Raw genomic sequence first — 26,209 nt, forward strand, 5'->3', positions numbered from 1 at the left:
CTCTATGATTCTAAAAGGTGAAAAATGCATTATATTGAATACAACTTGTACATAAAACTCAACATTTTTTTTTGCTGGTCTTGACAATATCTAGGAAATTGCAGCAAGAAAACCAATGCAATTGAGCCAAATTTTTTGGACCTTTTTACTCATTGAATTATCTGTCAGTAACTTATTTACTGATTGAAGACTGCAAATCCTTTCCAACTGTATTTAATTGGATAGAAATCACTGGCCTGTCACCCATTGTTTAGATGTAAATCAAGTGCAAAACAGGCCTGATTTGCCAGTGGCCAGTATTTGCCTACTTTAGTTATATCTTGCTAAATTCATGTGATTCAACTTTTTGAACTCAGACATTGGATGCCTTGAATGTGTTAGGAAGAGCACTAGTAATTGTAGAAATACTCCCTTACCCCGATTCTGAATAACGAGATGGATAATGTTCTTGAGCGAAATCTGCCCTATTTGACTTCAATTTTTCAGCAAGAGGTAGTTGGCTGTTACTGACGCCTTGCGTGACCTAGCAAGCCACTTGATTCAAAATGTTAGGCATGGGCAATTAATACTGGCCTTCCCAGTGACAACAACATCTAGCGAATTAATAAAATCTTTATTTTAAATTATGTGTTCCTCTATTTCCAGCTTATGTTCATGCCTCCACATCTCATTCTATCATTGGTGGCCAGCCATGTGTTTCCCTGCTCTAATTGTCCACCAATTCTCTGTACTTCCCACTTTATTTAGATTCAACTTTGAAAGACTGTCACTCTGACCAGGCATTTGTTACCCTTTGTTATCTTTCCTTTTTTGGTTCACATTATTTTTCCTTTCAATGTATCAAGCGCCTTGAGACATTTTCCTCATTAAAGACTCAAGATCATGATGATTTGTTGTTGATGATGATGATACAGAATAATGCCTGAACTTATTCATCCTTTTTTTTTCCTTGGATTTCCTTTCCTGGATAAGATTATATCTTAATCAGTTGGAGGATAAAGTTAAAAATCACACAACACCAGGTAATAGTCCAACAGGTTTAATTGGAAGCACACTAGCTTTCGGAGCGATGCTCCTTCATCAGGTGATTGTCAGTTGGAGGATAAAGATTCATAACCATGTTTTGTTATGCATTGCTATTAAGGTCATAAAATGTATCAATCAATGAATAGCGATCTTCTTGCAGATTTTTACAAAACTACTCTAATGGACTGCAACGAACATCTAAGCATTTATTATTCTTGGGGATTATGTTTAGACAAAAGATGTTTTGTTTCTGTCGATGAGAATAATTCATTCCAGCCCAGTGAACTTTAAAGGCAAAAAGCATTTGACTCAGAATTGTTTGCCAATGAAAAGAATAGTTTGCATATTTGCATACTGCATGAACAAAACTTAATGTTTCTGCAAGTTGCACTGATCATGTTGTTGATAAAGCTATTGATTACTGAATTAAAAAAGGTCTTTTTGTTATGTAGTTTCAGTAGCTGTAACGTACTCTAGACAAAACCAAATATCAGCTACAGAGCTGTCAACGATAGAAACTACAAAGCCCTTGCTATTCATTAGCTGCAGCGAATCTGATATGGACTGGTAGCATAAAGCTAATGTTAGAATACAATCTTGCCATGTCCTCAACATTCAATGGCGTGGCTATATCCTCTACTATCCACACCATGGGAATTAACATTAACCAGAAATTGAACTGGATCACTCATATAAATATGTGACTACAAAAGAATTCTGCAATGAGTAACTCACCTTCTGTTTTCCCAAAGCCTCTTCACCACAAAGCACAAATCAGGAGTGTGATACAATATTCTCCACTTGCTTGGATGAGTGTAGCTCCAACAACACGCATTAAGTTTCCTGTCAATGTATCAAATGCCTTGAGACATTTTTCTTCATTAAAGGACAAGATCACGATGATTTGCTGATGATGATACAGAATAGTGCCTAAACGTATTCATCCTTTTGATTGTTAGATTTCTTTTCCTGAACCAGCAGGCCACTTGATTGGCAGCAATGTTTACCATCAACAGGGTGTACTGCAGTAACTCACCAAGGCTCCTCAGACCGCACCTTTTAACCCCATGGTCTCTACCACCTAGAGTGACAGGGGCAGCAGAACAACACAACCAACACCATGTTTCCTCCAAACCGCACACTATCCCAACATTCACAGTCACTGGGTCAAAATCTTGAAATTCTGTGTTCTTTAACAGCACTGAGTATATTTACACTCCAAGAATTGCAGCAGTATGGTTGAACAGCTCACTTCTGCAGGGTGATTGGCCAAAAATGCTTGCCTGTTCAGTGACATCCATATCCCACGAGCAAATAAAAAAAAAGTGATTGCTTAACATTCCTTGGGATCCTTCCAAAACTGGATCAGGAATAGGCCATTTGGCCCATCAAACCTGTGCCAGTTTAATAAGATTATGGCTGATTTGGTTGTCGCCTTAAATTCGCTTCCTTGCCTGGCACCACATCCCTACCTCCCCCAACAATCTTGACTCCCTTGTGAAATCAGAAATCTGTCTAACTCAGCCTAGAATATATTCAGTCACCGAGCCTTCATGCTGGGGAAGGGAATTCTGATCTCTTGAAATTCTGAGAGAAAAATAGAATCTCTCTTTATCTTCATTTTAAATGGGAGAGTCCTTCTGTCTAAAACGTGACACACCGACACTCAATGCACCCCCTCCAAGGAGAAGTGTCAGACTAATAGAAGACCAAGGGGTTCTTCAGATACAAAACCCTTTTATTTAAGATGTTTGAATTCTGAATTATTTAAATTATAGCAACAGTGTCCTGGACTTCAGTTCTGCTTGATCTAACTAGGTACAAAGGACTGGTGATTATGAATCAAGTAGAATTCATTGAGCAGAACATTATGAATACTGAACTAGCAGTAACAACAGCACAGTATTTTTATTCCCTTCAGGGGCTTTGGGTTCCTTGAAAACACAGCGAAAGTCCACCTTCTTCAGTTTCAGAAACAATTTTGAAATATGTCTCCGAATTAGACCCCAGAAATATGGAGTAACACTGCCATTAAATGCTCTGAATTTCTGGTTCTTTTTCGTAATTCCAAGGATTTCCTACGCTTTTAATCTAAACTAATTGTTTTCATTACCTAATGTATTATGTGAGCAACTCATACATTATTTCAGAAACATGACACTTGACAAAAAAAGTTGCATGCTCTTAACGATCAGAATTACTCCGACTATCAGAACTATTCAATGAAATCTTCCCAGATACTAAAACCAGTGAAAAAATGTTTTAGCACAATGTTAGGGTTCTTTCGAAATATAGACATAGTTTGTTCTACAGATAAGTTTATAAGCAACTTATAAACATAAAACTATGAACAGTATATATTTTGTTAAAAGACATTGCCTAAATGTTCTGATGGTCGGATATTCACGCAGAGTAAATTTTCAGTGATTAGAATTTTCACACTGAAGGTCTCGCAACTAAGTTCAGTGTGTGGTTCTCAATAATTTGCTTGTTTCTTTGAAGCTGATGAATGAGCCTTGAATTGCACCCAGTCATTAAGATGGTCAGAAAGGAGTCAGTTGGTCAGTTGGCTGGATAGCTAGTTTGCAATGTGGAGTGACACCAAAAGCACCAATTTCTTTCACAAAAAATACCTATTTGCTTGGATGTTCTCCTTTGAAAAGTTGTTTTGGAGAAAAGATGTGCAGGTCAGGTGAATTGCCTGTAGTGTTAGGTGCATTGGTCAGGGGTAAGTATAGGGTAGGGGAATGTGTCTGGACGGCTTATTCTTCGGAGGGTCGGTGTGGACTTGTTGGGCTAAATGGCCTCTTTCCATACTGTAGGGATTCTAATCCAATCTAATCTTTGAAATCAAAAATTCACAATTTATTTTTTTAAATGAAAAGCTTTTCCTCATACTAAATTCAGAATGATGTCAGTGGGTCGTGTGAAATGCAAAATGCTGATGTAATGGCGCAGAGCAATGACTTGATAACAAGGTGAAACGATGTAAAATTGGAATTACAGATAGATGCATAGTCTGAAAAGAGACTTTAAAATGAAATGACTCAATTACTCCAGCAAGTTCCACCACACAGATAAGGGATTGAGTTTAACATGCTGACATCTTGTTGCAGCTGATGCAAATTTCTGGGGCAAGTAAGCAGTGTGGAGGACACAGTCTACAGAAAAGATTTTGATATGTTTTAAGCATTTGGAGTGGTGTCATAGAGATGTACAACATAGAAACAGACCCTTCGGTCCAACCCGTCCATGCCGACCAGATATCCCAACCCAATCTAGTCCTGCCTGCCAGTATCTGGTCCATATCCCTCCAAACCCTTCCTATTCATATACCCATCCAAATGCCTTTTAAATAAACCAGCCTCCACCACTTCCTCTGGCAGCTCATTCCATACACGTACCACCCTCTGTGAAAATGTTGCCCCTTACGTCTCCTTTATATCTTTTCCCCTCCCCCTTCTTCCCCCCCCCTCCCCCCCCCCCAGCCTATTCAACTTCTCCCTATAGCTCAATTCCTCTAACCCTGGCAATATCCTGAAAAAGTTTTTCTGAACACTTTCAAATTTCACCACCAGAATTGCATGCAATAGTTCAACAGTGGCTTTACCAATGTCCTGTACAGTTGCAACATGACCTCCCAACTCCTGTACTCAATACTCTGACCAATAAAGGAAAGCATACCAAACACCTTCTTCACTATCCTATCTACCTGTGACTCCACTTTCAAGGAGCTATGAACCTGCACTCCAAGGTCTCTTTGTTCAGCAACACTCCCTAGGACCTTACCATTAAGTATATAAAGCCTGCTAAGATTTGCTTTCCCAAAATGCATTTATCTGAATTAAACTCGGTGATACAAATATCTCAGGAATAGGACCAGCAATCACTTCTCTAGCTTCCCACAGAGTTCTGGGGTACACCTGATCAAATCCTGGGAATTTATCCACCTTTACATGTTTCAAGACATCCAGCACTTCCTCCTCTGTAATATAGACATTTTACAAGGTGTCACCATCTATTTCCCTACAGTGTCAGTTTATAAGTGCTTTTTCAGTTTGGTTGAGTCTACCTAATTAGAAGTCCTGAATTAATTTCTTCAAACTATGTTGTTCAAATGCTTCAGCAATAACAGATACCATCAGACAGGATTAATAAACTGAGTTATTGCATAATATCATTGCCAAATGTAAGTATAATCAATTACCATCAGGTTAGACAAGATTTGGAGATGACAGTGTTGGACTGGGGTGTACAAAGTTAAAACTCTCACAACACCAGGTTATAGTCCAACAGGTTTATTTGGAAGCACTAGCTTTCAGAGCGCTGCTCCTTCAGGTGGTTGTGCAGAATAAGATTGTAAGACACAGAATTTATCGCAAAAGTTTACAGTGTGATATAACTGAAATTATATATTGAAAAAGACCTGCATTGTTTGTTAAATCTCTCATCTTTTAGAATGACCATGTTCCGTTCTTTCATATGTAAATCACAAAACTTTTTTTTAAAAAGTTACATTCTCAAGTGAACTTTAACAATTGGTGTCAGTTCGGCTCAGATAATGCATAGAAGGTGTAAGCTTCCCTGTGAGGCTGTCTATGCCACAGTGGTCAGACTGATTCTAATCTAAAAAACGGATTTTTGGAATCAGTGCCAGGTTAGCAACACATTTATCTAACAACTAAGAACTATTTAAGTCACAAACGAAAGAATCTTAGAAGTTATGCTTATAAGAAATAGTAGACAGACTTCAGATTGGACATCCAGAACCCAGCATTCAAACAGGAAAATGCTTCCTTCTTTGGGAAAAAACAAATTTTCACATTTACTTGGGAGTTTTGCCAATATCTTTGAAAATTGCCAAATTCTGGACAGAAATGCCATATTATTTGTTATGACTTCAAATTTACAGAAAATCCCCCATAATTAAACAGATACCTTCTGCACTATCTATCTAGACTCAACCTGGGTCAGGACCATATTCCATCAGCCCTGAGGATTCCTACACACACACACAAACCTGACACTCTGAGCCTTTATTTAGTAGTTCCCTTCCCCTTGATAAAAATTGTTGTGAAAATTCTATTTCCTAATAATATGGAAACGGTTAATTTCATTGCTCTAGTCCATCTGTGTTAATTGCTTTAAGAAATAGACAGTGAATCCTTTTCAACTGGCTTGCGTCATCTCTTAGAATGACAGACCTCCATTCATAGGTTTATAGCTTCAAGCCCCAAAGTTCTGGAGGTGTTTTTGTCTCTCCCATTCCTATAGCCTGTTCTTCAAAGTTCTTTTTTAAAAAAAAACTACCAGTTAGTACAAGGATATTAGTAAAAAGATTGTAAGAAACACAGCCTTTTTTCAGTGACTATTGCTAATTACATTATCAATTACAGTTAAGTTGAGGTCTTTAATTAATCATATGTTGCAGGCTACTACTCAATTCGAGTTTTTAATCAATATTTTTGAGGTTGTTATTGCAACCATGTAGTAGCATAAAATGGCTTCTTGAAAGAATGGTATATTAATACAGAAAATAATTGACACTTTCCCTTGTGAGACTAACATAACACATACATAACAAGTCTCTTAAAAAGACCTAGATTAACTAAATCTTAAACTAAAATCGGGAATATTTAGAGGAGTGTGGCAGATGGAACATCAAGTGGAAACACATAAAGTTGACTACTTTGGTGGGAGGAATAGAGAAACACTAAATAGTGAGAGACTGGGAAATGTTGCTATTCTGAAAGATCAGGATGTTCTTCTACACAAATTGCAATGTTACCATGAATGTGCAACAAGCCATTAGGAAGCACATTAAATATTTGCCTTACTTCAAATGAAGTTGAAATATGAGTAAGAAAGTTTTACTCACCAGGACCTTGGTGAGTCCACATCTGGAGATCTGTGCATATCTCTGGTCCCTTTACATAAGGGAGGACATACTTGTCTTTGATGGAGTACAATAAAGTTCTCAAGACTGAATCCTAAAATAAAGGGATTGTCCTTAGAGGAAAGATTGTGTTGATGTCTATACTTCCTATAGTTTTGAAGAATAAAAAGTGATACAAAGAATTATATAACAATTAAGGAGTTTTATGAATAGATGTTGACAGGGTATTTCCCCTGGTGAGAAGGTCTGAAACTAGGGGCTGACCATTTAGGACTACAATAATAAGAAATCTCTTCCTTTTTTATGAAAAAAAAGTGGGCGGCACGGTGGCACAGTGGTTAGCACTGCTGCCTCACAGCGCCAGAGACCCGGGTTCAATTCCCGCCTCAGGCGACTGACTGTGTGGAGTTTGCACGTTCTCCCCGTGTCTGCGTGGGTTTCCTCCGGGTGCTCCGGTTTCCTCCCACAGTCACAAAAGATGTGCAGGGTCAGGTGAATTGGCCATGCTAAATTGCCCATAGTGTTAGGTAAGGGGTAAATGTAGGGGTATGGGTGGGTTTCGCTTCGGCGGGTCGGTGTGGACTTGTTGGGCCGAAGGGCCTGTTTCCACACTGTAATGTAATCTAATCTAATCTAATCTAATTCCCTCAGAGTTGTGAATCTTTGAGTCTCTCCTACAGGGTGGTGGTGGTTTGAGGCCCTTAAGTGGCCATTAACCAACCACCTAAGCACCTTAATTGCTGGAGGATTAATTACCGAGGTGATCAATTACTGAGAAAGCAAATGAGCAAGTTTCCTTCCAAGGTCAACCTGTTCAATTATTTCCCCTTCTTACCTCTTCCAGGGAGGGGGAGAAAATAAGAAAACAGTTGGTTTTGAATTTTAAAATTGTTCTTTATCTATGATATCTTAAATTAGGTATATATCCTGTAATTGTCATGTTTAATTAGAACTCTTTCCCTAACCCGTACTGGTGATAACATCACCACTGTATCGCTGACTCAGCCTATAAACAGGCATGAAGTGCCCTTCTAGTGTAGTGGTAGTCTCCATACCTCTGTACTAAAAGGCCTGAGTTTGAATCCCATCTGCTCTAAAGGTGTTGTACCGTGTTTGATTAGGTTGGTTAAAAATATCTATCCACAATCATAAGACACAATCATAAAAAATACATTTTTTTATTTTGGAAAAGTGTAACACAGAGCCTGAACATGCCAGCTGTACTTGACACTTTACACGGACAAAAAAAATGTTGAATTTACAATAGCACTATTTGCTGTATTACCAAGACCTGAAGTAATGTAATATAATTCAGAAGTACTTTCACATTATTTCCCATTTATACCGATTGCTGCATCTAGGATTGCTAAAAATGATTTTCTTGGTGATAAAAGGACTGACATTGAGTCTACTCCAGGGCGTAGGTAACAATATGAAGTACAAATCCACCTGCTGCTCCAGAATGGAAGCTCCAGAATGGAAGTTTATTGCTCTGTGCTGTTTAAATTCTGCCGGTCTTGAAAGTGATGGCATTGGCCTTGGGTCTAGCTGTTGACACCAGCTAGGTTTTGGGAATGGCTGCCAGATTGGACTTCTGACTTTGGGTGTTCTCACGAAGAAGGACTTGAGGGCAAGTCTGTGGCTGGGGATGTTGAAGCTCAGCTTGTGGAATCTAGAGGTATGCTTCTCTTGCTTTTCGTCCCATTGAAAACAACACAAATATTAAATGGAAGACTTGCTCGTTTGGGAAATTTCTGGCCCAGATCCTCTTGCTTTTTACCTTTATCTGTCATGAAAGCCACTGTGTCTTCCTACCTGAGCTGCAAAGTTAGACTTGGCATGCACACGTTCAAAATTATGAACCTTACAGCCTTGATCAAATGACCTCACCGTCTGCACATCCAGGTTAAATTTTGCAATGCTTTTATCTGCAGTTTCTGAATGGATACAAAACCTTGACATTTGCAACTGTCCACCCACAGAATCACGAAATTATTAAGGAGGTGGATATGTGGTCCATCACTTCTGTACTGGCTCTTCAAATGAGCATCATTACAAAGTGCCATTCTACCTCCCATTCCCCTAACCCTGTATATTATTTCTGTTTGAATCATTGACTGTCTTCATGAATGCCCTTGCTCTGACCCATTAGGGACAATTTACCAACAGTCAGCACACTTTTATCCTCTGGTCCATAGTCCTGATGAGTGCAAGATGAAAAGTTTCACTGGCATCTCACTTTCCAGCAATTTTCAAAAACAAAACTTTTGCTTTTTGATCTTTGAAACAATATGTTCATGTTATGCAAATAAATACTTGTATCGAGTAGGAGAACTGCTTAGGTTGAATAAATCTGAGAAGTGATCCTTCATAGCACAGAGCAAAAGGTGTTACAGGTGCAGATATAAGAGAGTCCAACCATCTCCCCTTGACATTGAATGACATTACTATCACTAAATTTTCTACTATTAATATCCTGAAGGTTACCATTGGCCAGGAACTGAACTAGAAGAGCTATCGAACAATGGCAGGTCAGAGACTAAGAGGTTTATGTCCGCCCCTCCGAAGGAAAGACAAATGAAATGAGTTTAGATCTGTATCATCATTTGCAAATTTAATTAGCTTTTTTTTAATTCTAGTTATTAACTTCCCCAAAGCCTGTATATTGTCTATAAAGTGCAAATCAGGAATTTGGTGGAATACATCACAATAGTTTGGACACCAAAGATAGTCAAAAGGCTCAACACCATCTAGAACAAAGTACCATTTTATTAGCATCCCATCCACCACCTTAAGCATTCACTCCTTTCTCCACTGATGCACAGTGGCAACCAAGGTCCCTGAATGCCATCTTCAAGCCCATGACTTCTACCACCTAACAGGACAAGGACAGCAGATGCCTGAATACACTACCACCTACAAATTCTCCTCCAAGCCACACACATCGACTCGGAATTGAATTACTGTTCCTTCAATCTCACTGGATCAAAACTCTGGAAATCCTTCCCAACAGCACTGAGAGTGTACCTACACCCCCAAAGGATGAGGCTCACCATCACCACCACCTCACAGAAAATGAGGGATGGGCAATAAACACTGGCCTAGTCAGCAATGGCCACGTCTGACGAACAACTGAAAATTAAAGTTTATTCTCCCATTCACTCCAGAGAGAATGTGAATGTGAAAGCCCACAATTCACAAGGGATAGAAGTGAAATGAGCAGTAATGCAATGTTGCATTTAGTGTGAATAATTTTTGTGCTTTTGTGTGTAACAAAATAATTCCTGCATGTGAAAACTAAAATGATTTTTCTAGTGATAGTGACTAGATACACACACAATGTGCTATAAGTGAAGAAATGGGTAAGTGAAGATTCGAGAGTTTATTGCTGTGTAGGAAATATATTCTGCATTACACCAGGAGAGGGCAGTAGCATTCAATTTTTATTATTTCTATGAACAAAATCTTAGTCTAGGAAAACTATATTTCATTAAGATCCAATAGTAGCAAATAAAGATACTTTAGAAAATTGACGACTGGCTCCTAGGCCAGAGAACATGGTGCGTATTGGAAAGGACTAACGATTAGCAAAGTTCTTTGCATAAGATGTCACATAAAGTGAGCAAGTGCAAACAATTAAAATAATGTATACCATCCAGTTATAAGGGAAGTATGGCTTTCTCCCCTCATTCAGCAAATTCTTAAATTGTTTATTTCCTGATAAGTAAATTATTCTTGTGCTTAGACATACTTGAATGATCTGAAGTCATAGGTAGAAGAAAATTAGTTCAGCGTATAATGTGGGTGTCCCCATAGGAAATGGATTATAGCACACAAGAGAACATGTTTTTAGCATGATTTAGTCTGGATTTAGATGTGCTGGATTCTATATTGCACAAAGTATTCTCTTCAGAAAAATTGTCCTTCCCAAATATTATTCTTTATTTGGAAACAACTATAAGTGAGAGGTACTTTTGCTTTAAATTACTGAACCAGTTATTTGGATCAACAGTTAACACCTCTTGCTTTATGAGGACAATATCTATTTCACAAGCTTCACATTGTGTCTCTTTTAAAGAGAAGACCTTTTTATTAAAGAATGTTTGTTTTTTCAATTACTGATATAATTTAATGCAATGTTGTATTTTTCACACCATTAAACAACATCAGTTAGACTAATGCTATTCTCATTTTAACAGAATACCATGCTGCCATTTTGCACTTGAAACGAGATCACAAGACAGAAACAGAAAATTTGCAGGTAAGAATCTCTAAGTAGAAGCAGAATCTCTCTCATTACTGACAAGGACTAATCCATTTTTAAAAATGTGTTAGGGAGACTCCTTCCACATTTGTGAAGTAATAAATGGAGTAAAATCCAACTTCAGCAGTGGAAAGGGGGAGCCAAATGCTCATTTGTGGAGTGGCCACCCTTCACACATACCAGTTTAGTTTACCTTACTGTCTTTTCCATTGAAGTCAATAAATAGGAAAAATAGCTGGAAATGAAAGTCGTCTTGTAAGCCTACTGAAGTTGAACTCTTCCCCCTCAATAATTCAACTTAAATGACTTACTACTGGTATAAAAATAGTTATTTAATAAACTGCTGTGATATTCTCTTTTTTATCTTTATAAAAATGAATATCTGATTTCACATTACATATTTTGGACAAATCCTCAAGCTGAATATTTTAAGATTAATTACTTTACAGTGCCATAGTAATATGAGTAGAGCTCAGGAATTGGAAGGTTGTAATCACAATGCTGGGATTGTACTACAGACCTCCCAGCTGTCAGCGGTAGATAGGGTGGGAGATGTGTAGTCCGATTCTAGAAAGATGCAAAAATGAAAAGGTTGTTGTGATGGATGATTTTAACTTCCCCATATTGACTGGGACTCACTTAGTGCCAGGTTTTGGATGGGGTACAATTTGTTAAGTGTGAACAGGAGAGTTTTTAGAAATAGTATGTGGATGGTCCAACAGGGCAGTGGTCGACATTGGACCTGGTATTGGGAAAGGAGTCTGGCCAGGTGATCAAAGTTTCCGTGGGGTAGCCTTTCAGGAATAGTGACCATAATTCCATATGTTTTTGGATACTTATGGATATGGACAAGAGTAGACCTCAAATGAAGGTGTTAAACTGGGGAAAGGCCAACTATAATCAAATGAGGCAAGAATTGGAGAATGTGGAATGGGAGTGGCTGTTTGAGGGTAAATCTACATCTGACATGTGGGAGTCTTTTAAAGGCCAGTTGATTACAGTGCAGGACAGACATGTTCCTGTGAAAATGAAGGACAGGAAATGTCAGGATTCAGGAATCTTGGATGAGGGGAAAGTTATCAGCTTAGTCAAAAAAGGAAGCATATCTAAACTCTTGGCAACTAAAAAGAGTTGAGGAATAAAGAGAAAGTAGGAAGAAGCTTAAACAGGGAGTTAGGAGGGGATAAAAGGAACTATGATATTTCCTTGGCCAAGAGGGTTAGAGAAAATCCCAAAGCATTTTGATATATTTTGTATATACACACACAACTTCTCAAGAAAGTCAACATAATGAAGGAGGAAGTGTTAGGTAATTTGAAATATATTAAGGTAGACAAGTTTCCAGGGCCAGGTGGGATCTATCCCAGGATACTATGAAAGGCAAGGACGGAAATAGCCGAGGCCTTACCAGATATCTTTGTATTCTGTTTGGCCTCAAGTGAGGTCCCGGAGGACTGGAGGATGACAAATGTTTTTGCTTTCTTTAAGAGATATTTGTATCATCGATAGTCACAGGTGAGGTGCTGGAAGACTGGAGATTGGCTAACGTGGTGCCACTGTTTAAGAAGGGCGGTAAAGGCAAGCCAGGGAACTATAGACCAGTGAGCCTGACCTCAGTGGTGGGCAAGTTGTTGGAGGGACTCCTGAGGGACAGGATGTACATGTATTTGGAAAGGCAAAGACTGATTAGGGATAGTCAACATGGCTTTGTGCGTGGGAAATCATGTCTCACAAACTTGATTGAGGTTTTTGAAGAAGTAACAAAGAGGATTGGTGGGGGAAGAGCGGTAGATGTGATCTATCTGGACTTCAGTAAGGCTTTCGATAAGGTTCTCCATGGGAGACTGATTAGTAAGAACATAGAACATAGAACATAGAAGAATACAGCGCAGTACAGGCCCTTGGGCCCTCGATGTTGCGCCGATCCAAGCCCACCTAAACTACACTAACCCACTATCCTCCATATACCTATCCAATGCCCTCTTAAATGCCCATAAAGAGGGAGAGTCCACCACTGTTACTGGCAGGGCATTCCATGAACTAACGACTCGCTGAGTGAAGAACCTACCCCTAACATCAGTCCTATATCTACCCCCCCTTAATTTAAAGCTATGCCCCCTTGTAATACCCGACTCAATACGCGGGAAAAGGTTCATACTGTCGACCCTATCTAACCCCCTAATCATCTTGTACACCTCAATCAAGTCACCCCTAAACCTTCTTTTCTCTAGTGAAAACAGCCCCAAGTGCCTCAGTCTTTCCTCATACGATTTTCCTTTCATACCAGGCAACATCCTGGTAAACCTCCTCTGCACCCGTTCCAATGCCTCCACATCCTTCCTATAGTATGGCGACCAAAACTGCACACAATATTCCAGATGCGGCCGTACCAGAGTCTTATACAACTGCATCATGACCTCAGGACTCCGGAACTCAATTCCTCTACCAATAAAAGCCAGTACGCCATATGCCTTCCTCACCGCACTATTTACCTGGGTGGCAACTTTCAGAGATCTGTGTACATGGACACCAAGATCCCTCTGCTCATCCACACTACCAAGTATCCGACCATTAGCCCAGTACCCCATCTTTTTGTTATTCTTCCCAAAGTGAATCACCTCGCACTTAGCTACATTGAATTCCATCTGCCACCTTTCTGCCCAGCTCTGCAGCTTCTCTATATCCTGCTGTAACCTGCCACATGCTTCCTCACTGTCAACAACTCCTCCGACTTTCGTGTCATCCGCAAACTTGCTCACCCAACCTTCTAACCCCTCTTCCAGGTCATTTATAAAAATGACAAACAGCAATGGTCCCAAAACAGATCCTTGCGGAACACCGCTAGTGACGGCACTCCATGAAGAAACTTTGCCATCAACTACTACCCTCTGTCTTCTTCCATCCAGCCAATTCCTAATCCAAACCTCCAACTCACCCTCAATGCCATATCTCCGTATTTTCTGCAGTAGCCTACCATGGGGAACCTTATCGAACGCCTTACTAAAATCCATATATACCACATCTACCGCTTTCCCCTCATCAACCTCCTTCGTCACCTTTTCAAAGAATTCAATAAGGTTTGTGAGGCACGACTTGCCCTTCACAAAACCATGCTGACTATCCTTGATCACATTATTCCTATCTAGATGTGCATAAATCCTATCCCTTACAATTCTCTCTAAGACTTTGCCCACAACAGAAGTGAGACTCACCGGCCTATAGTTACTAGGGCTATCCCTACTCCCCTTTTTGAACAAGGGAACCACATTTGCTATCCTCCAGTCTTCTGGGACTACTCCTGTAGACAAAGAGGACATAAAAATCAAGGCCAATGGCTCTGCAATCTCCTCCCTTGCTTCCCAGAGAATCCTAGGATAAATGCCATCAGGCCCAGGGGACTTATCTATTTTCACCTTTTCCAGGATTTCCAACACCTCTTCTCTACATACCTCAAAGCCATCCATTCTACTTATTTGTGCCTCAGTATTCTCATCGACAACAATGCCCTGTTCCTGAGTGAATACTGAAGAAAAGTATTCATTCAGTGTCTCCCCAATCTCTTCCGCCTCCACACGCAACTTCCCCCTACTATCCTTGACTGGACCTATTCCTACCCTAGTCATTCTTTTATTCCTAACATACCTATAGAAAGCCTTAGGGTTTTCCCTAATCCTATCTACTAAGGACCTTTCGTGTCCCCTCCTTGCTGCTTTTAGCTCTCTCTTCAGGTCCTTCCTGGCTACCCTATAACTCTCAATCGCCCCAATTGAACCTTCACGTCTCATCTTGAGATAGGCCGCCCTCTTCCATTTAACAAGGGATTCCAATTCCTTATTAAACCACGGCTCCCTCGCACGACCCTTTCCTACCTGCCTGACAGGTACATAATTATCAAGGACACTCAATAGTTGCCCCTTGAACAAGTTCCACATATCATTTACACTCTTGCCTTGGAGTCTACTTTTCCAAGCCACACATCCTAAGTCATGCCTCACCGCATCATAATTTCCCTTACCCCAGCTATAATTCTTGCCCTGTAGTACACACTTATCCCTCTCCATCACGAGTGTAAAAATCACCGAATTATGGTCACTATCCCCAAAGTGCTCACCTACCTCTAATTCTAACACCTGGCCTGGTTCGTTACCCAGAACCAAATCCAGTATGGCCTCACCTCTTGTTGGCCTGTCTACATATTGTGTCAGGAAACTCTCCTGCACACATTGAACAAACACTGACCCATCTAACGAACTTGAGCTATAGCTTTCCCAATCAATATCAGGAAAGTTAAAGTCCCCCATAACAACCACCCTATTACTGTCACTCATCTCCTGAATCACCTTCCCAATCCTTTCTTCAATGATTCTAGGACTATTAGGAGGCCTGTAAAAGACTCCCAACAGGGTGACCTCACCTTTCCTATTCCTAACCTCAGCCCAAACTACCTCAGATGGCAAGTCCTCATCCATCGTCCTTTCCACCGCTGTAATACTGTCTTTGACAAGCAATGCCACACCTCCCCCTCTTTTACCCCCACCTCTAAACCTACTAAAACATTTAAATCCCGGAACCTGCAACAGCCAATCCTGTCCCTGTTCTAGCCATGTCTCCGTAATAGCCACAACATCGAAGTCCCAGGTACCAACCCACGCTGCAAGTTCACCTACCTTATTTCGTATACTTCTTGCATTGAAGTATACACACTTCAAACAACTTCCCTGTTTACAGGCACCCTCCTTGGAAATTGATGCCATGTTCCTCACCTCCCTACACTCCAGGCCCTGCACCCTGAAGCTACAATCTGGGTTCCCATGCCCCTGCCGAGTTAGTTTAAACCCCCCCCAAGAGCACTAGCAAACCTCCCCCCAAGGATACTGGTTCCCCTCAGGTTCAGGTGTAGACCATCCTGTTTATAGAGGTCCCACCGTCCCCAGAAAGAACCCCAGTTATCCAAAAACTGGAACCCCTCCCTCCTGCACCATCCCTGAAGCCACGCATTTAATTGTTCTCTCTCCCTATTCCTCGAATCTCTATCACGTGGCACGGGTAACAAACCAGAGACAACAACTCTGTTTGTTCTAACTCCAAGCTTCCAACCTAGCTCCCTGAAAGCCTGTCTAACATCCTCAGCACTCCTCCTACCTATGTCGTTGGTGCCAATGTGGACCACGACTTCGGGTTGCTCCCCCTCCCCCTCCAGGACCCGGAAAACACGATCAGAGACATCACGTACCCTTGCACCTGGGAGGCAACATACCAAACGTGAGTCTCTCTCGTTCCCACAAAACCGCCTATCTGTGCCACGAACTATCGAGTCCCCAATTACTACTGCTCTGCTCTTCTTCACCCTTCCCTTCTGAGTAACGGGGACAGGCTCCGTGCCAGAGACCTGAGCCCCGTTACTTACCCCTGGTAAGTCATCCCCCCCACAAGTATCCAAAACGGTATACTTGTTCTTGAGGGGAATGGCCGCAGGAGGTCCCTGCACTGGCTGCTTCCTCCCAGTCCCCCTCACTGTAACCCATCTATCTGCCATCTTTGGAGTTACTACTTCCCTATAACTCTGATCTATGACCCCCTCTGCCTCCCGAATGATCCGAAGTTCATCCAACTCCAGCTCCAGTTCCCTAACACGGTCTTGGAGGAGCTGGAGATGGGTGCACTTCCTGCAAGTGTAATCGGCAGGGACGTCGATGGCATCCCTCACCTCATACATGTTGCAGGAGGAACATTGCACTGCCTTCACTGCCATCCCTCTAAAGCTAACTGTTTAAACAAAAACTGTGTCTAAATAATACAAGCAAAATTCAGCACTTACCTGCTTGCCACAACAGATGTTATTAATAGGTTAGAGGAGGAGGGCGGGTGGGAGGCACTACCCGTGTAGTGCCTCGGGTTCCTCTCCTTCACGCTTTTAAAGGGGGAAAAAACTAACCCAGCTAAGCTTACACTAACTGCTTCCGGGTCTCGGCTGCCCCTCTGCTTGCCGTCACTTCCTCTGCTGCTCCCGCTCTTTCTGTGAAGGAGAGAGAAAACAAAACACCGATGCCCGCTACAGGTAAGTAATTTTGAAAAAAACTCTTACCTTAGCTGTAGTCTCCCGGGTTCACCTCAACTCGGCCGCTGCTCCCACTCAAATGACCGTTGGTGGTGAAACAGTGAGTATTTATACTCAGTTCTCCTTCCCGGCTGCCCCTCTGCTTGCCGTCACTTCCTCTGCTGCTCCCGCTCTTTCTGTGAAGGAGAGAGAAAACAAAACACCGATGCCCGCTACAGGTAAGTAATTTTGAAAAAAACTCTTACCTTAGCTGTAGTCTCCCGGGTTCACCTCAACTCGGCCGCTGCTCCCACTCAAATGACCGTTGGTGGTGAAACAGTGAGTATTTATACTCAGTTCTCCTTCCCGGCTGCCCCTCTGCTTGCCGTCACTTCCTCTGCTGCTCCCGCTCTTTCTGTGAAGGAGAGAGAAAACAAAACACCGATGCCCGCTACAGGTAAGTAATTTTGAAGTAAGGTTAGATCTCATGGAATACAGGGAGAACTAGGCATTTGGATACAGAACTGGCTCAAAGGTAGAAGACAGAGGGTGGTGGTGGAGGATTGTTTTTTCAGACTGGAGGCCTGTGACCAGTGGAGTGCCACAAGGATTGGTGCTGGGTCCTCTACTTTTTGTCATTTACATAAATGATTTGGATGCGAGCATAAGAGGTACAGTTAGTAAGTTTGCAGATGACACCAAAATTGGAGGTGTAGTGGACAGTGAAGAGGGTTACCTCAGATTACAACAGGATCTGGATCAGATGGGCCATTGGGCTGAGAAGTGGCAGATGGAGGTTAATCCCGATAAATGCGAGGCGCTGCATTTTGGGAAAGCAAATCTTAGCAGGACTTATACACTTATTGGTAAGGTCCTAGGGAGTGTTGCTGAACAAAAAGACCTTGGAGTGCAGGTTCATAGCTCCTTGAAAGTGGAGTCGCAGGTAGATAGGATAGTGAAGAAGGCATTTGGTATGCTTTCCTTTATTGGTCAGAGTATTGTGTACAGGAGTTGGGAGGTCATGTTGCGGCTGTACAGGACATTGGTTAGGCCATAGGCCACTGTTGGAATATTGCGTGCAATTCTGGTCTCCTTCCTATCAGAAAGATGTTGTGAAAGTTGAAAGGGTTCAGAAAAGATTTACAAGGATGTTGCCAGGGTTGGAGGATCTGAGCTACAAGGAGAGGCTGAACAGGCTGGAGCTGTTTTCCCTGGAGCGTCGGAGGCTCAGGGGTGACCTTTATAGAGGTTTACAAAATTATGAGGGGCATGGATAGGGTAAATAGACAATGTCTTTTCCCTGGGATTGGGGAGTCCAGACTAGAGGTCATAGGTTTAGAGTGATAGGGGAAAGATATAAAAGAGACCTAAAGGGCAACTTTTTCACGCAGAGGGTGGTACGTGTTTGGAATGAGCTGCCAGAGGATGTGGTGGAAGCTGGTATAATTGCAACATTTAAAAGGCATTTGGATGGGTATATGAATAGGAAGGGTTTGGAGGGATATGGGCAGGTGCTGGCAGGTGGGACTAGATTGGGTTGGGACATCTGGTCGGCATGGACGTGTTGGACCGAAGGGTCTGTTTCCATGCTGTATGACTCTCTGACTCTGAGAAGGGAAACATATAAAATGCAAGTAATTACAGACCAGCAAGCCTGACATCCGAGGTGGGAAAGCTGTTGGATAAGAAATTGAGAGATAGAATTTATTCACATTTGGAAGCAAACAGACTTGTTCAGTAACAGGCAGCATGGGTTTGTGCAGGGAAGGTCATGTCTCAACAACTTGTTTGAGTTTTTTGATGAGGTGACAAGAATGATTGAGTGAAGGGCAGTTGAAATTTGTTTTACAAGGACTTTTGTAAGGCATTTGAAAAGTTAAGCTGGTACAAAAGGCAGAGTCTCCTGGGATCTGGAGTGAGCTGGCTGGATACAAAACTGGCTTGGTCATAGAAGATGGAGTAGCATTGGAAGGGTAGTTTTCAGAATGGAGATCAGTAACTAATGTGCTCCGCAGGGATCAGTGCTTTGTTGTTTGTAATGTATGTACATATAAAATTGATTTGGAGGAAAAGGTAGGTGGTCTGATTAGTAAGTTTCCGGATGACACCAAAATTGGCGGAGTTGCAGATCGTGAGAAGGATTGTAAAAGGATATAGTGGAATATATATAGATTGCAGACTCGGGCAGAGAGATGGCAGATGGTGTTTAATGTGGACAAATGCGAGGTGATGCATTTTGGAAGATGAAATTCAGGTGCAAATTATACAATAAATAGCAGAACCTTTAGGAGCATTAACATACAGAGAGATCTGAGCATACAGGTCCACGGATCCCTGAAAGTGATGACACAGGTGGATAAGATGGCCAAGAAGACATGCATCACACTTGGCTTCATTAACCAGGGTATTGAGTAGAAAAGTTGGCAAGTTATTTTACAGCTGTACAAAAAGTTAGGGTTCGGCCACGTTTGGAATATTGCGTGCAGTTCTGGTTGCCACACTTACCAGAGGATATGGATGCTTTGGAGCAGGTGCCTGGTCTGGAGGATTTTATTTATGAGGAGAGGTTGGACAAACCTGGATTTTTTTTTAACTGGAAAAATGAAGGCTGAAGGATGATCTGGTAGACAGCTACAAAATTATGAGAGGCATAGATAGGTTGGATAGTCACAGGTTTTTTTTTACCCAGGTTGGAAAGGTCAGCGGCAAGAGGACACAGGTTAAAGGTGAGAGGGGAAAGGTTTAGGGGAGAAATGTGGGGAAAATCTTTCTCCCACAGGATGATGGGTGCACTGCCAGTGGAGGTAGGCATGTTAGCACTGTTAAAAACATATGTCATTAGGTACATGAACAGGGGGTGAAGAGAGGAATAGAAACCACACATGCGCATCAGTAGCGTGTCTCAATAAGGAATAGAAAATCAACACAGCATAAGTGGGCTGAGGGGTCGGTTTCTATGCTGCATTGCATAGTATCGATACTATCTCAACTACAAAAGCATTAATTATAAAAAGTAATATATTATGAAATGGCAAATACTCTCTGAAGAAAGTATGAGTTAATCTTGTGTTTTTGCTACAAATGTGCATTTGTAGTTTTGGCATTGTACATTATACAAAGCTGTGTTAATTTATGATTACAAAATATTTCCACTATACTTTTGAAATATAAAATATTATTGGAACTCGTTACGAAAGACTTGTGGTTGTACAGTTGCTTCATCAAAATTTGTTTTTCTAAGTATTTAGTCAGTACTTAAATGGCTTATGAAGAAATAACAATACATCCGTTGCAAAAAATTATAAACATTTGCTCAGTGTATGAAGCAACTAATTCTCTCCTGATGAGAGTGTGTGGAATTCTGCTTGTTAAATTTGTTTCATGTGTTTTGAAGTAATATTGCTTTGAGTGAAATAAAATACCAAAACAGAATAAATTGTGACACCTGTAAGATAGCTTGAATTTCCCATCCATCTCTTACAGGTTTTCATACTAGATGGAAAGAAGAGTCTAACATTTTACAATCTGAATGACCAGAAATAGTTAAATAGTTAATTTCAGTCAGTTATTAGGAAGCGTACTGACATGCTTGACAACTACGAACTGATTGAGTCTTCCATCCGTGCATTAGAAGTATGTGTGGGGGATTTATGTCTTGACACTGTCAATTAGAATCATGCAACTGTCCCTGAACATAATCTTGTCACCACATTAAACTACAATACTGTCAAGATATCAGTTAACTACTTTTTATGTGCATTTTGAAGTCTGCCCCCACATCCATTTGTGTCTTGCAACCATTTTTCTGTCACCTTAATAATTTAGTAAAAGCATGGAAGATTATTTTTGGGTGTCTGGCTTATATTAGTCTGCACTGAATTTGGAAGCATGCTATGAGTGATAATTGACTTATTACAATTAGCTTTGTACAAAAATTGGATTTCTGACTAGTGACTGTCCATGAATGGCAGACTTAGTTTACCTTTGAAAACTCACCTTATTCTAAAAATGCTGGAAAAATGATTAAAAACAAACATAATGCCATATATTCTCTAACAAACTGATCTCTTGGTGACATTGAAGTCAAACAACTGGTTTAATAACTTGTTTCCACTAATTAGGTAATGGCTCAGTTTTTCTGCAGTCAGAGTAATAGTGAGATTATAAAGTGCTCACTGCTTTTATACAGAAAATTGAATAGCATCTTTAGCAACAGGACAATCTCATTTAGATGAGTGAATTAGTAAGGTTAAGCCTAATATTCTCAGCTCCATCTCAAATATTGTCAAGAAATTTGGTATTGATATCCATGAAATGTCTGTGCGAGCTTATGGTATTTACTTCTAGGTACTGAGTGAATACATTAGAATATATCAGGACTTATCCATTGAAGTAATAAACATGAAATAATATTTGAAGGCATGATAAGTCAGAATTGTAGCCAAACTAATTCTCTGGCTTGTTAATCAATTCCACACCAATTGGAGAAAATGAAATCAAGACGCATATGTGTAATTCCTTTGTGGATAAAGTTTATTGACTTCCTCAGTCTTATCAAGTGTCTCATTCCTGACCTGATGCTTCCTATAAATAAATGCCCCAACTAATAGCCACCATCTGTTTCTTTTAAATCTTAAACAAAGGCATTAACAAACTTAATGTGATTAAACCGATTTCAATAGATTTCCATCTTTCCATGAAATTGAAAAATTGCTAAACTTTTCAAAACTAAAATCAGTATATTTTTCCTCTTTGTACATTGTAATACCACCAACCATTAACAGATCCTATATTTCAGATTATATAATAAAAATATTCACATGTAAACACTATTGCAAAGCCAGTAAACAAAAATGTTATCCATATTCTTGTAACACAATACTTCATGTTGTCATTTCCATATTCCATGTTCTTGTCATAACACAAGATGTCCCTTTTTGAGGACATCTACTAATTTTTAATGGCAAACAATTCTCTTAGTAAAATACTCTGACAATCAGTGCCTTGAGTCAACCCATTTTATTTTAGCAGTCTCTTGACTTTACAACATTAACTTCACATTAGCACGGTCAATTCTCATAACGATTGCTCCAGAGGAAATGGTTACCCACCTAACATTTTGAGATAACGTTTTTCTCAGATTGCCCCTCATATTTCCTTCATAAAACTAGATATGGGTACCTTCATATCTATTGCTTCTACAGAATCCCTACAGTGTAGGAAGAGACCATTTGGCTCAACATGTCCACACCGACCCTCTGAAAAGTAACCCACCCAGACTCCTACACTATTACTCTACCGCTACCCCTGACTAATGCACCTAATCTTACACATCCCTGGACACTATGGGCATTTTAGCATAGCCAACTCACCTAACCTGCTCACTTTTGGATAGTAGGAGGAAACCGGAGCACCTAGAGGAAACTCATGCAAACTGAGAGAATGCACAAACTCCACACAGACAATTGCCCAAGGGTTGGAATCGAACGCACATTTCTGGCACTACGATGCAGCAGTGCTAACAACTGAGCCACTGTGCCACCCCATTAGAGCATATTCTACTCATGCCAGTGTTTCAGAAGCTATTGTGCTTTTAACTATCCTTTTTTATTTTCTTCGCTTCCCATAATAGACAACATTTCTTGTTCTTTCCTAACAAGTATATAATGAGCTCTGCCATTTTAGAACATCAAATGAGGATTGCTAAAAAATATCTTCAAATCTTTTGGATTAGCTAAGGCTGGAAACTTTTGTGCAGTTTCTCTGAATTTAATTTTTAAAATGTTTTTCTTGTTTTTGGAGTCTCATCAACTGCAGCATGTCTTAACTTGTACTCCATTTCAGTAGGTCAAAACTAGCATCATCCAGTCTAGTCTGTGAGTGCAGCAAGTATAACTGACTATTAGACTTCTCAACTCATTTATTTCAATCTTGAATGGGTGATCCTGTACATATGAGGACCAGGCCCTATCCACTGGATACAATTGACTTGTTCTAAATAAGACTGGATGAAGATCACTACCAAATTATTCTGCTTCATTTCTATTCTTGTGTATTTAATGATCCCTGAAGTTTCACTAGCGATGTTAAACTCCTATTTTACGTTGTTTATCGTGTGCTGTTGATTCCTGTTGAGTCCCTCTCTCACTGCACACCCCAGGTACCTATCACATTTCCAACGCCCCTCCTCCAAGTCCCTCCTCCCTACCTTTTATCTTCTCCTGCTGAACACTCTCTGCTCATTCCTGAAGAAGGGCCTGTGCCCGAAACGTCGAATCTCCTGTTCCCTGGATGCTGCCTGACCTGCTGTGCTGTTCCAGCAATAAAGTTTCAACTCCTGTACAACATACCCATTAAAAAAATTAGCACTGTTTATCCTTGTGATACCAATAAAATCTTGCTAGATCTATTTTTAGTTGAATATACCCCACTTTCAATGAGATGGACTTAACTGAGAAATACTACACTGTTGATGCAATATGTAACTATAAACACGCTTATTTAATTTATACAGTTTCCCTTCTAATTCATCAGCTTCTTTTGATGGTTTTAAAAAGACTTCCATTTGACTTTATCCCCTTGTAAAAATGCAGCCCTTTTGTCAATAGATTTAGTTTCTCAGAAATATATGGCTATAAGAGATAAAATAAATATTCATGCTCACTTTTCCTACTGTAGGGAATTAACCCTCACCTGTGTAAGACTGGCTATCCCCGATTTGCTACATCGTGTAAATACCAAATACATTTTGTTTAGTATCTTCTCTCACCTTATCTTCTAATTTGTTGGTAGCCACTATAAGTTATTGATCATAAGAATTTATGCTTCCTGTTATATCCCTGACTTGTTTTATGATCCTTATTCTTGTCAATGTTTGACTTCTACTCATTCTGCCAACTTCATCTGAAAGTTATGTCTCACTGGATAGCACACTGGAAATTGAGCCCCACAAATCCTGGAACTGTTACAAAAGTTAAAGATTTTTCAAAACACACAAAGATCCCAATTTATCTGACTTTCAGATCAGGTTGATTAACAAAAACAGACCAGGTTTCTGTACTGAATGCAAATCACTATTCTGTAATTAGACTGTAGCTACAATTAAACAAAAATAACTTGTTAACATTAAACGCTACTAATTAAAACTCCAATCGCCCTATAAACTAATCTCTCTAGTCTCCTTATATACACATTACCTCACATACATACAGGGTAAAATAGATTATGGGCAAAGGTTGGAAAACGAAAAGAGAGTTCATTAGTTTTTGTTCCGAGGTACAGATGGTGAAATGATCGTAATGAGTCTTCTGCTGGCCAGCACATTGCTTCAGTCATTTTTCTCCAGATGCTTCCACTGGTTAGTAAGAAGCACAAGGTAGATTTTTAAAATGTCTCTGGCTTAGAGGTTAGAAGTTGTACTTGTATCAACTTTTGCAGGAAAGATAGACTATTATGTTCCGGTTTAAAGTTAGCTTTGACTGCGGAAAACAGGAGGACTGCCCCTGAGCTGCGGCAGAACTGAACTTGCTCCAAACTATTCAATTACCTGGGAACTAATCTCACAAATGTTGGCAGGCAGAAGAACTCTGTCATTAATAATGATAACTAGTCCATAGATCAATAAACTTCTTAGATTGCAAGTCAGATGGCATCTGTACATTCCTCAAATCAATATAGTCTGCAACTCAATCTTCTATTACTGCTTGTTCAAACACCCACTCTTTCAAACACTGAGATTTAAAATTGTTCTTTCCTATTTCAATCCACAATTTTTGAAACCACAGAAATAAAAATATACGGTCCTTACATGCTACGAGATTGGGGTTTCTTTCACCAGTCTGTGACCTTTATGGTAGGACTATGCTCACTTCAGATCTTGCACTTTTTTTTTCCTAGCCTTCCACATCTTGACCTCATTTCCAGTCTATGGGTCTTAACCTCTGTCACTTATCTTGTACATTTAACCAAAGGTTGTACTTGAACCATAGAAACCCTACAGTGCGGAAACAGGCCCTTCAGCCCATCGAGTCCTCACAGACCCTCTGAAGAGTAACCCACCAGGCCCTTTGCTCTACCCTAATACTCTACATTTACCCCGACTAATGCACCTAACCTACACATCCCTGAACACTATGGGCAATTTTTTATGGCCAATTTACCTAACCTGCACATGTTTGAATTGTAGGAGGAAACCGGAGCACCTGGAAGAAACCCATGCAGACACTGAGACAATATGCAAACTCAACATAGACAGTTGGCTAAGGCTGGAATTGAACCCAAGTCCTAGCACTGTGAGTCAGCAGTGCTAACCACTTGCCACCGTGCCACCCCACTTGCTAGTGGTTTTCTCTGTTGTCTCTGTACTGTGCCCAGACTGTGGACATTACCCTAAATTGTTTCAGATGGAATACCCCAAATCAATAAGCTCCGAGATGAGGAGGGGTGAACTGGTTCCCCTTCTATATTCACCAGGCCTTTAGATTGGTCAAAAAAGGTTTAATTTAAAAACATATTCCTTCCCTTTTGGATAGCTTTTGTCTGCACTCAAATGAACTTGTTTCCAAAGGAACTAATTTAAGCAGGCTTTTTAGAGCTAACAAACATTGATTTTTTAAAAAAAAATTACTAAATGGGTTTCCAATCCCCCTTCAACACACATCCACAAAGATTGGCAATAAGAGGTGAGTCTAAAATAGTAAGAGTTTTTTTTTAACAAAGTAGAAATCAATCTCTGAATTGTTTGTGAAGACCAGACACTGGAAGATTGTGGTTTTTGCAGTGGAAGTTACCAGTATCATTAATGCTCTAGTTGAAAAGTCAGTCTCAAGATTCTTAGTTTTGCCCAGTTGATTGAGATTCTGTTACTCTGATTCTTTTCAACTATTACTGAATTTCAACTTTTGGGCTGACAGCAATCCCTTTTATTGCTTTTTTTTCTTTTTGTTTGGCTTGCTAGCTAGCTGACTTCAAGTGCTTGAAGTAAGAG

The 26,209-nt window shown here is 40.3% G+C and overlaps 1 protein-coding gene across 1 annotated transcript in view; it reads left to right on the forward strand.

Annotated features, from left to right (window-relative positions):
- LOC122553728 (formin) overlaps nt 1-26,209 on the forward strand; it is a 341,853-nt gene that overhangs the window by 18,456 nt on the left and 297,188 nt on the right. Inside the window, exon 3 of the mRNA XM_043697991.2 lies at nt 11,122-11,183. Within this exon, the coding sequence (XP_043553926.2) occupies nt 11,122-11,183 (62 nt within the window). The remainder of the gene's footprint in view (nt 1-11,121; nt 11,184-26,209) is intronic.

Source organism: Chiloscyllium plagiosum, unplaced genomic scaffold (genome assembly GCF_037043375.1).
Source record: "Chiloscyllium plagiosum isolate Xiang-an unplaced genomic scaffold, Cpla_swu_hap1 HiC_scaffold_8, whole genome shotgun sequence".
NCBI lineage: Eukaryota > Metazoa > Chordata > Chondrichthyes > Orectolobiformes > Hemiscylliidae > Chiloscyllium > Chiloscyllium plagiosum.